General features: G+C 31.7%; 1 protein-coding gene across 2 annotated transcripts; it reads left to right on the top strand.

Annotated features, from left to right (window-relative positions):
- The first annotated feature begins 573 nt into the window (after positions 1–573).
- On the top strand, positions 574–10588 carry LOC119830763. 2 transcript variants are annotated; one of them, XM_038353894.1, is made up of 4 exons: positions 574–968; positions 6438–6570; positions 8815–9926; positions 10431–10588. In XM_038353894.1, exons 1-4 carry the CDS (start codon positions 720–722, stop codon positions 10554–10556), a joined length of 1620 nt encoding a protein of 539 aa, XP_038209822.1. In that variant the 5' UTR covers positions 574–719; the 3' UTR covers positions 10557–10588. The 2 variants fall into 2 exon arrangements, with proteins under 2 accessions (XP_038209822.1, XP_038209823.1); XM_038353895.1 differs by having other exon boundaries at positions 829–968; positions 6438–6574.
- Positions 10589–12637: the final 2049 nt, after the last annotated feature.

Genomic DNA, 12637 nt, shown 5'->3' with positions numbered 1-12637 from the left:
AGTAAATCTGGTGAAGTATTAAAAACCAAGAAAAAAAACTCGCTTGCTTACTTATATTGCCATAAGGTAACTTAGTTAGTTATTGTAAATATTAAGTAAGAATGTTAAGAAAGATAGTTGACGCCTAACACAAATATATTTGATTTGATGAAATATCAAACTGATAGATTGTCGTAAAATAAAATGCAAACACATTGAAAATACACGAGAATTCACCAATGATAATTGTTTCCAATTAATTCATTAGTCACAGGACTGGCTGGATTAATCTGATTAGCGCAGATATGCAAAGCGAGGCTGCCATCGTTGAAATAATCCACGTAGGTCTGTGGCTGCGGTAAACCTAACAATTATAGAGCCAGCCGTCTATAATCGATCTTACGCAATTAGACAAATGGCCAGGTGAACGAGACCAGACACCACACCATAAAATTTCTTGTTCCGCGTGAGATTGCATCTGCCTATGTTTTTGTACATGTAATGCGTCATATAGCAAACTTTGGATCGCAACTCAGAACTCGTATAGGAAACTAGATTTCCATGCTTCGCGTTTAGAACGATTAGCCGTAAGGGACGAATTGTTGATACACTATCAGCTGATCCGGCGCAGTTCGCCATGGTAGCGCAACCGGAGCGCATGCGCACAGCGCTTACCCGCCACAGTACTTCGTTATGCTGTCGAAGGTGTAGTCCTTAAAGTTTACCATCAGAATAAAAAAATGTGCTCGACTCGTAAGTTTGTTAGAGTGACGAAATTTTTGTTGGCTGGCGTGTCGATATTCTGTGTGAGCTGGATTGCTGCTGTCAACGAATGGCACACCAGGGCCCGTTGGAGACCACCATCGCAGCGGAGCTATTCCACTATGAAGACCATTGTGGCCTACTCGGAAGGCAAACAGGCGGAGATGGATCGACCTTCGCCTGTTACATGTGATCGTTTACCGGCATATCCGAAAGTCCCAAAAACAGTAATTCACATTTTCGTTATTTTTTACTGGACAATTAACTTTTTGTACTATTAACTTTTTGTCCTATCGATTCTAAAAAAATGCTCAAATATTCATTAATATTGTGTATACCCATTTAAAGTTTTCCTCCCACCATTTTATTAGGCAATAAATCAATTTTATGACAGTTATTATCTAAGCTCAAATCGGAGATTCCAAGGAAATTAGCTTTTATGGTTTCAATAAACAATACCTGTTTTACATATTTTTTGCGATACCATCGGGGTGGGCATGCAAATGGTGCAATAATATGCAAATTTTGCCCCTTCCTGGAAAGTAATTTTTCGTAAAATATTTTATAAAGTAATTGACTTTTTTATTCTAATCAAAAGTTAACGACGTTGTAAAAAATGTAACGAAATGCAGTTCTTTCAAACAGGCAAACGGGAATACTTCTCGAATTCATAAGCACAATCTCCACGTACATAAAAGTTTAAGTCAACCTCTCAAAACCGCTAAGCAAATGAAGACATTCTATAAAATAAAGTGGCTCTTATAATATGCAAATAATGTATACATGAATATACGTGAATAAGCGTTAGTAAGAAAATACGATGCATTGTGAATCGTACTTTGTATGCAACATTACTTCCTACTCCCCCAAGCTATATTTAGATGCAGATGCATATTCTGTATTCACATTTATTGCTTGTATTAAGCATTTGAAATAAACGCATCATTGCGCGTATTATGTGTAATCACATACATTAATTAAGTCTAATGTAACTTGTGACCGTTTCCATTGAAAGTATCACGGAACATTCATAAATTCAATTTCTTTTTAAGCAAAAATTCCTCAATTCGTTATTGTTATATTAATATAAAATGCACCTTACTTAAAATTAATAGAAAATATAAAAAATAGACTATCGGCTCAAAGTTATTTTTATTTAATTAGGCACATAATTTAAAGCTCGGATTTATTATTTCCAATCACATAAATAATAAAGCTATAAACATTTTAACAATCTCACCATACTAATCGTAAATTATTATGAGCCTTAGAACTATAATGCAATCATCATTTCTCAGTAAAAGCAAAACTAGTTCTGTATAATTGTGATAATCTATCGCAGAGCTAGTGGAAGATGCAAAATAACTAGAAATCAATATTCTCTGCGGCTATTTCTAATAGTACGCCACTACTGCCACCGATCCCACACGAATGCAGTCCCTTCCTATAATATAAATAAGCTAGAGCTTAAGTGCAATTACGTACTTGCGTTTTGAAAGCGTATAAGATCAGTATTACAATAAAGTACTGGTGTAACTCACTTTTCCAGACTTTCATTTGTAAATTTTCGATTTAGCGAGAAACTAGTGCCTGTCTATTCAGACAAGTTTTCTTGAACTTGGTCTAAAAGAATGCCACTTATTCATTGTTATCGTAACTTATATAGCCCATAAAATCTACGCCTATGTAAAAGGATAAGATATAAACGTTACAAAATTTACTTATTTTGGTGTAAAACTTTGCACACATAATGCTATAAAAACAATTATTGTTTACTATTTTCCTGAAAATTGCTTAGTACTGGGTATCCTAACTATTCACATCCTATCCTAATCACACTACAGCTGTAAATTACTAACTAGTAACTACTCAACTACTCAGCCCTTTAGTCGAAGATAATATATTTTAAGGGGCTGAGGTATCGTGTAGACTGTAGACTAATTGGATGCTTATTATTGCATGCAATTAATACGTTTATCTTCACGCTAGTGTATGACCAACCTAAAATAAAATAAGAGAAATCTCGGATTTTCAAGGATAATAAACAACAAGGTACACTTTATGGAAACCTATTCTTTATTACTTAGTTTTAAATATTTTTGTTTATAGAAAATCACTTAAATATTATTAGGTGTTTTTTGTAGAAAATTATACTTAATGCCAATGAATTGACTGATCTATATATTTTTAATATTACCTACGACTACTACTAGTAATATTTTTGGAATAACGACTTTTTAAAGCTAGACTTACATCACATTTATTCTTGTCATGTTATGTAAAAGTTTGAATGAGATAAAAATTCTTACCACGACAACTGTATCAGATTACTAACAATAACAAAATTATTTACCGTATGGTGAGTTACAATAATTCAAAACACATTCTCCATATTGTACAATAAAATTAGTTGTATGTACACTACAATTAATTCTGTTTGCTGTACATAATTAAATGGTTTTTTTAATAATATCAAAAGTACAATTTACAATTTACAATTCAATTTTATTCAATAGAATTATTTAAGCCCCTACCTACGGTTTTCGTCGATAAAAATCGTAATTTAAATAAAGATTTATAAGAAAATTGCTCTTAAACAATAATTGTACGAAAGAGGCTTCTATATATTTTTTACTGTATAGTTACGATAAAATAATGGACTTAAGATCAGATTCAATGTTGATTATATACCATTACCACAGTCGGATAGAATTATAATATGCGAATGGGTATATTTGGTTCGTGTAAAATGACTCTTCGTACTTATTTTGCGATGCTGTATTATTACTCTATATTACTGTAATCGCATTAATCATAATCATCAAAGAACGAAAATATATATATACGTAAGAGCACCTCAGCTTTAAGATTGTACCAGCGTAAATATTTTATGGTCATAACACAAAATTTTATGTATATTTGTAATATTTACTCGTCAGTAAATAATCGTTATATTATAACCTATTCTATGCGCAGTATTATCTTTAGTATATTGCTTTGGTAGGACGGTCGTAATCTCGAGTTTAGTGCCTGAGGTCCTGACTCACTGTGTTAGGCATTGTATTATTGGGTCTATTCATATGATTAATACCACTACCTACATATAGAAAAGACAATAAAAAATGACTCTTTACCTACCTTGGGAAACTAAAATGTTTTCATAAAACACCAGTCAGGTGTTTAAAAAGATAATATTATTGTTTACACGCAAACGGTTTATTGCAATAACTTAGCTCGAATAGTATGAAGAAGATACAAAACTGGCATTTAATAGATTCAACTCAAACCATAAGAACAGTTGTAAAGTGTGTACGGCGATAATATTTCCCACAGCGTCAGTTCGTTTACCTAATCATAATTATACTTGTAAATCCAACTGGAATATCATATCACAACAGGTTTGATGTCATTCAAAAGATTTTATTACATTTAACTGAGATATTACAGATTTGATGATCAGAGGGATCAAAGGTTGCAGTAAAATAAAACATATCGTAGGTAATATTTATATACAACTCAAAGGACAACTAACCTGCCTTATAGACTACGTATTTTAAAAATATTTAGTTGAAATATGAGAGTAATGTTCGAAATCTCACGAATAAAAAGACATAACAACGAGTTATTTATCTGCATAAGCGTACCAATACTTCTCATATACAAAATCCTATGAATGTAAATAATATATTTAAAGAAAGTCCTCTCAGGTCTCCGGTATTTTTTCATTATATAATTATTTTACTAAAACATTTTGCATAAGATAAAGTATCCCAACTTGCTGAGGTTTCTTAAGAACAAGATAATTAACGATTCTAAAAATGCACGTTTTAAAAAAGAACTTTATAGTCTTAACAGCATTAATTGACGCTTAATTATTTAATTGCATTCAGTGGATCATTTAGCACATTTTAAACCTTATTAAGATGTAAGGCGTAATTTACAGATCGTGTGGTACTATTTTATTTTGAGTTTATTTTTAAAATGCCAGACATGAAAGGATCACTGATTATTTTAAAATTCCAAAAAATATAGATTAATATGAGTAGTAGTATTTGTACAAAATTAAACATTTAAGCTTCTGCAATGGCATAATATTTTAAACGATTCCAACTGCAGTCTGCTTATATTTATGCAGATTCTAAGTGCATCGACTTGTCGTATAACTTCAGTCCAGTTTGTCTCACTAATACTATCATTAGCAATTATTCTCTAGCCATTCAAGTAATTATTTGTGCATAACATTTTTTCTTTTCAAATCAAATACTGTTATAGAGATAACAGTAAATACTATATGTGTAATGAACCTGGTTTTTATTTATACTGTTTTACAACATCCGCTGATAAACGTGACAGGAGTAAAAGTCACGTTTTTATCTCTGAAAAGGAATTTAATGCTGTTGTACCTACCTTTAAACTGTTGCTAAATCAAATGTATGAGCTTTTAAAAACATGTTTAGATATGCCCATGAACGCCCATTAAAAATATGCTTTTATATTTTTCTCGGTATTTTAGTTTTATGTTAAAAACTTACTATTTATTAGAGACCAATCTCTAATCTAATAATCCCAAGACTATAAGTAAGAAAATGCGTTAAACACATATTATGTATTATATATTACATATATTACACATTTCAATTTCACAAATAAACATTATACAAGATGGACAGAAAATAAAACTCACACTAAAACGTTTATCCCAGATAATCATTTATTTAAACTCATATGAAGATATTTTCAAAAATCGGCCCTCATAAATTGAATGGATGTTACAAAAAAACATACGACTAAATCTGTAAATAAAATACGCTTAAAGTAAGCACGCGCGCAATATCACGATATTTACACTTTACTGAACCCTATACGGCTGTATGTCAGTAAGCACGGTATTTTTTTTTATGAAAAACGTATGTAATAACTGAATAAGTTGTCTAATAAACATTCTCAGAAAATAAAGGCACTGACACATTAGTTATCAAAAGATATTTAATTTACAGAGTGCGGATATCATAATGATTAAATGTATTATGGACAGAAATAATTCTCAACATTATATTTATGATAAAAAAAGTTTTGTTTTTGACAATTGAAACTGTACAAAAATCTAAAACATTATGCGAAAATGTAAGCAGACGTTATCTTTGTTTACAGCCTTATAACCTCAGATGACCTAGATGTTAAATTATCTTATTATCTACCATATTTCTTGTGAGAACCTATTCTTTTCATTCATCATTAATTACAATTAACAGTGATGAATAAATTGCTTTATCCAACAAAGGAGAAAGAGGGACGCAAAAAGCACATTGATGTTTAAGAAAGCACAATGGCTAATCACGCACGACTCTTTTACCATTAAATTCAGTCTACAGCCCGCTTTGAAAATTTTGTTGTAAGATATTAAACCTTAAGAAAGGGTAATAAAGTGAGATTCAAAATGTGCCGTTTCGCTATGCTCATTTCAAATTACTTAGAATAAATCAGACCCAACATAGACCTTCTCGAGGGAATACGGTTTATGTAAATTTAATACAACTACCTTATTACTGTTGAATAAAATAGGAAATCTAATAAAATTACTTTATAATGTGAAACGAAATTCATATATAGACACCTCCTACATAAGCTTAGCTTTTAAATTGTAAGCTTAACGAATCTCAAATGTATGAAGCACCTAATGTTTTGTTTCTTTCAAGAATCGCACGTGGTCTCCCCTTGCTGAAGAATCACTATGGCAACAAGTAAGAGGTACATCGGTGTCATTATATGCTGCGTATTACGACGAGAGGGCGCCACAACACTATATACGCATTCTCGCCATTTTCCACGGTGAGTAAGTACATACCCTACATGTTTCTGTAATGATATAAGTGTGGAACATGACTACTGCACATTAGCTCTTGTTTATGACAGGCAAAGAAAGAAATTCCACAGAGGTTATATCCAAGCTACTGCAAAACGGTACACGATTGGGCTTCTTTATGTAAATTTATTATAACACGGGAGACGTCCAAACCGTTGATTTAATTCTCAGTAAACTTTGTTAAAAAATAACTTGGATACTTGCCAAAAATTAAAACATGCCGAGAATTAAACGTTTTAAACAAATATACAGACTTCATTTCTACCGAATCGAAAATGTCGTTGAATTTTTGCCTACACGATATCATCGAGTGAATTAATTCTCAACGTTACTTATAAAATATTGATACATATCTTTACAGCTTCATAAACCCCTTGTTTTAAGTAAGCTCACGTAGGATGGAGATTTCGATCTAACTGTGTCCGTAGTCCATACACATTTTACTTGCCATATAAATAAAGAAAACCAATTAATTGAAGTCCACTGTAGAGTGAGCCGTATCGAAGTAAATCTGCCGACTGCTGCCTTGAGGTCTTACTATTATAAGCAAAAAAAATTACATATTATGAATATGTACTTACGACAACCGTGATTAAACTGACGCTAATTTTATGTCATAACTTAAAAAAATAAAATTTAATACGCTTGATATGTCTAGCTTCTAGCTATAACTGTCTGAAAAATTTCATCCCTTTTAAGTAATAAGGAAGCGCCAAAAAATTACACTTTTCTATGTACAATTTTATTTAAACAAATTACTACTTCAATATAATGGTACATAAACTGGTTACCTTTATTGTTAAATAATATAATCATATCTGGTTAAGCGGTAGGTAATAGATAAAAGCGAATAAAATAATTTAATTCTGTTTTTCCAATATATAAAAGGCAAATGCCTCTGTGTATTTTACTGATGTACACCTCTGATATAATATTATTGACATTTCGTTTAATTTAAGAAGATGTATCGATAAACAGTAACCACAATTTATTACTCATCTCGACAGATCTAGGCGCCATAGTTGACGAGTATTATTGATTCTCCCGTAGGCCGAAGACGCATACGCAAGATATGTCCGATAATTATAAAAAAACCTTTAAAAAATACACTTTATAACTATATGTGTTTAAGAAATGAATAAAAATACTCTAAATAAAATCAATAAATCTAATCTTAATCTCTTACCAATCACAAAATAATTGACAAGTGCAAAGGTTTGAAATGAAATTAAAAACTCAACCGAATTCGATTAATGAATATATATATATATATATATATATATATATATATATATATATAACACATATGGATACATACATATATGTAACATGTATAGAACTTGTTATTTTATCGCAATTACATTTGACTCGTCTCGAAACTGAATAAATCACAACGGCCATTAAAACATCAGATTGTGCTAAACGTGATATAAAGTCAGTAAAATACTCTTTATCAAGGTAACATACGGTGCAGAAACAAAAGTGTTTGAGTGTGGTGCGGCGACACGGCCCTAGCGATAAGCTCACACTCATTTGTCACTCGAGCCGAGCGAACGCGTCGTGTAAATTCCATCCTGGGAGAGATAAACGCCTCTCCCATATTGTAGTGACGGTCGGATTAAAACACCACTACCATCCATGTGGTACCTTTTTAGCAACGTCCCATTCTCTTATGGGACGTTTAACAAAAATATCGTGCCCTCATTGTTTCCGACGTCGGTTGTATTCTTGTCATCTTGCCCTATATTTTATCAAAATATATACGCAAAGTATACTGTAATAAGAGTAGATATTAAATAAAACTTTTCGGTTGAATAAAGCCGCATCATTTAATAATAGTATGTACGGGCTAAGGATATTACAATTTATGGCTTTCCCGTTACGGTCATAAATAGAAAGCGATTGATTTGTAATCTAGCCAGTTATAACTAGGAAGTGTCATCCCGGTTTGCGATACAACAACCGTTTTAATGATAGCCAAAGGAAGGCACCGCTATTCGCGAGCTTTGAAGGAAATGATTCTAGCAAATAACTATTATATAAGACGCTGTAATGTTGTTCCTGTTACTTAACTACAGAAATAAAATACAGTTATCCAACTTTAAAGCTGTAATTTTATATAATACATTGAATACTAAGCAATAAACCATAGCGTAGAATATATTTAAAAATAAATTGTAGAGCCTCTCCTAAATAAAATATTTTTGCAGGTCGGGATGTATCTTCACTGGAAGAAATGTTTTGCCAAACGCGTCCTTATGGTGGAAATGAACATTTAGTTGAAGTCGTTGCAGCAAAAGCATTAGAAATTTGGTGGCATGACTGGGACAAAAGCTCATCAGAAGTCGACACGCCTCTTTTACTATCGTGCCCTGTACGGGAGCCAATAAATGAGAACTCTATTGTGTCTGTGGTTACGGAACCTTGTGAAGATCCCTCAAATGGATTTAATATCAAGCCAAACGGAAATGTAAAATACATCCGATCATTCACTGTTTGTGTCAAAGATATGAATTTTCGAGAGGATGTGTCCCACAGTTTAACCGAGTGGATTGAAACAAACAAGATTTTGGGTGCCGATTTGGTGGACATTTATGTAGATAGTGTAAATAAAAATACTGAAACTGTATTATTACGTTATCAATCTGCAGGATTCGTGAGATTATTTCAAGTTCCTATTAAAAATACAATTCAACGGACGCTGTGGCAAAGAAGACGCGATCACATAATAACTTATAATGATTGCCTCTATAGAAATATAATAGAATCAAAATTTATTATACCTTTGGATATTGATGAAATACTGCTACCTAAAATAGCATATACTTGGCACGGATTGTTGAAAAGACTCCCTTTTTTGGGCTGGGATCCATATCAGCATTCCGCTATTTTAGTGAAAAATGTGTTCTTTTTCGATTTCATGCAAGACTTGTACAAAAATAAAGCAATTAGTATTACTAGAAATAATAATAAAATATATGTGAAACGAGATGATGTCCGAATAGACGATCCTAATAACTTTAATGTGAATGAAATAGAATTAGAAGACGGTACTAATAGTTTAAGCAAAGAGAATAAAAATGATTATATTGCTATAAATGCATATGATAGTGGATGTTTAAAAGCAATACCATTGCCAAAAATAGCACGAAGTATAATTAGTTCAGCTACAATAAGTCCTTTAGGCCACTACAGTAAGAGTTTTATGCTTACGAAGAGGGTTCTAACAGCATTTAATCACTATCCCTTAGCCAGTATTGGAGCAACTGGTTTTACAGGATGGGCGGCGCCTTTGACAGAAGTTCAACTCAATCATTATAAGGTAATTTTCTCCGTGCCTATTTTGGATTAGTTTATAAAAAAAATAAGTTTTAAAAATTGCTAATTTGTAAAATAACTAGCTTTACGCCCCGGCTCCGGCCGGGTAGTCATCTGTCGTAATGGAAGTAATTTAAGCTATCATATCTTTTAAGATGGATCAAAACACATGGTGTCCAAAGTTGATTAAAATCGGTTGTGTGGTTTAGGAGTCCATCGCGGACAAACTATGTGACTGTGTAACACGTAATTTATATAAATTATTAAGAAACGATCAACATAAGTGGCAACTTATTAACAATAATACTCTTAGATTGTTGGTAACAAGGGCAATTTTTTTTCAAACTAAACCGAACAAGTTCTGTCCATTCTCCATTCGTTTCGATATCAAATATGATTTAATGATCATCTCAAATTTTCAATGAAAAGTTTATAAACTTACCGAACATCTTACTGAACCTTTAAAAATAATGGAGGAAATAATTTAAAACTTACATTTCGCTAACAGGAATCATGCAACGAAACAATCATAGCAGAATGTTGGCAGTATGTGAAACGCACGAAAGTTGACCGCTCCGCGCTGCGCCTGAAAAGACGACTCACACGCGCTGTTGCAGATGCTCTTTGCAAATAATAATTTCCTTCCAAAATAAAAGCGTTTTATATTTCCCTTTTTTCCTTACAAATAAATCCTACTTGATATTATACATCTAAGGTAAACGTTATTTCTTTTACTATTAACTAAAATTATCAAATAATCTCAAACAAAAACTTACGACGTTGTTTTCTATATTGAGTCGTTAAGTTCTCAAACGTTAAATTATCCACAGTTGGTAGATGTAGAGTGTTACGACTCTATCTAAACTCCCATATTCCATATGAGGCTTAATCTAGTAAACACTGGTTACGTGATACTTCTAAGCTAATTTCGCTCAACCAATTAGAGAAAACTTGTGAAGTAAGTATCGTAATAAACGATCGCTGTTCGGTTGTCGTTCATCACATTTACACATAAAGCACGCAATTAATAATTATCTGTAAGTATTAAAATGTCGAAGTGGTATTTTATATGAGATATAAAAGGAATGCTAAAGTCGTTATAAGAACTTCCAAAATACAATATTAATTGATTCTTTCATACTACAATATTTATGTGTGTGTATTATGGATGGCAAACAGTAAAAAGTTTCAGTTAGGCTATCGAAGTATAGATTCTTATTACTGTTTTCTTCATGAAATATGTTCATTTAAATAGGATAATTTTGAGAAATTATAAAGAATGCATAATATACCTTCGAAAGATTGATTAATCAAGCTTTAATAAAACATATTTTAATACCATTAGGTATTTTGTGTACAACGCTAAGAACAATGTCTAATTCTTGATCACGTTAATATTTGTTAAATTTACCTGCTTAAAAGTTTACCTGTTTAAAAGTTATAGAAGTAAGTTCCGTTTTATTATATAACCTGATCAACACATGATTAAAAAAGATTTAACTCGTAAATTATTTTAAATTAACTCTGCTGCCAAGAATACTTTTATACCTAACCTGCAGATTAATGGTAAAACCAATACATAATTTATATCCCATAAAGATGGCTTTAAAATCCATAGCATTGAATGCCTTTAAGCGATATAGGTATATTTTAACTTATCACACTAAACTATGTAGCGAATCATAAATACAGGCTCGGAAACCACATTATAAACTTCGATTCATAAACCAAGGAAATATCTATAGATTATTTATCTATGACCATGTATGATGGAAGCCTAAGTATAAGATCATAAATATTTATTATTTTACTTCAGCTTTCTATTTTGTGCAGCAGATATTTTTTTTCTACTATTAAACGGCCACCAATGCACGATGCACATGGACCGTGAAAACCGTACTATAGAAAAAAGATGAGTCGTTCAATTCGGATTATCTTTTCTATACTTAAAACTCTCATTTAAAAAGTATTGGAATTCTATGAAACTAAGAATTAAGTCTTAAACCCAATACAAAACATGATTTTATTTGCAAATTGATAGCTTACTTACAAGACCATTTAACTCTGCGGAATGAGTTTATTTTTGATAAAGGGTACAACTGATGAAACAATTCGGATTGGGTCCGATACAAGTCCCAAAATGAATTATGAATGTAAAGTTAAAAACTGGCTGAATTGACAACCGACCGTCTTTAGAATGTACCTGTAGAATATGAGTAAGAAACTCTATTGAATTTATGAAATTATAACGCTTTCTTCTACGCTTAATAAACGTAGAAACTTGCTCAAAAATTAAAAAATAGTTTTTTTTTTACTTTTGTATTTTTTTTGTTATATGAAGGCGATTGAGAACAATATATAGGCTATTTTAAACAATCTAATAATACTTTAATCTTTCAAAGTCAATAAATACAGATCTGATGCTATGAACTAAATTATATGCGCCAAGGTACACGATTAACTTATAATTTGGTATTTCAATAATACTTATCCCCATAAAGAAATCATAAAATATGTGATCGCAGAATTAAAGAGCACAATAAACAATAATCGTGCGTGACGAAATAAATCTGTAATGTCATTTTAACGTGTGGGAATATGAGTTCACATGTCGCGGCGTAGACGACAATATTATCCGAAGAAATTGCCACAGCAATTTACACATTACACATCTGCAAATTAATGTTTATTACATTATCATCGTGAACGCCATTT

The sequence above is a fragment of the Zerene cesonia genome, chromosome 12 (assembly GCF_012273895.1).
Source record: "Zerene cesonia ecotype Mississippi chromosome 12, Zerene_cesonia_1.1, whole genome shotgun sequence".
Classification (NCBI taxonomy): domain Eukaryota; kingdom Metazoa; phylum Arthropoda; class Insecta; order Lepidoptera; family Pieridae; genus Zerene; species Zerene cesonia.
Note: the sequence above shows the minus strand (reverse complement) of the source record. Positions and strands in the feature narration are given on the sequence as shown.

Bases quoted from the DNA above. Each gene is read 5' to 3' on its own strand.
- LOC119830763 (XM_038353894.1), top strand. From the start codon at position 720: ATGTGCTCGACTCGTAAGTTTGTTAGAGTGACGAAATTTTTGTTGGCT. The intron at 6,571-8,814 runs GTGAGTAAGTAC...ATATTTTTGCAG, and splicing joins CATTCTCGCCATTTTCCACG to GTCGGGATGTATCTTCACTG. The intron at 9,927-10,430 runs GTAATTTTCTCC...TTTCGCTAACAG, and splicing joins TTCAACTCAATCATTATAAG to GAATCATGCAACGAAACAAT.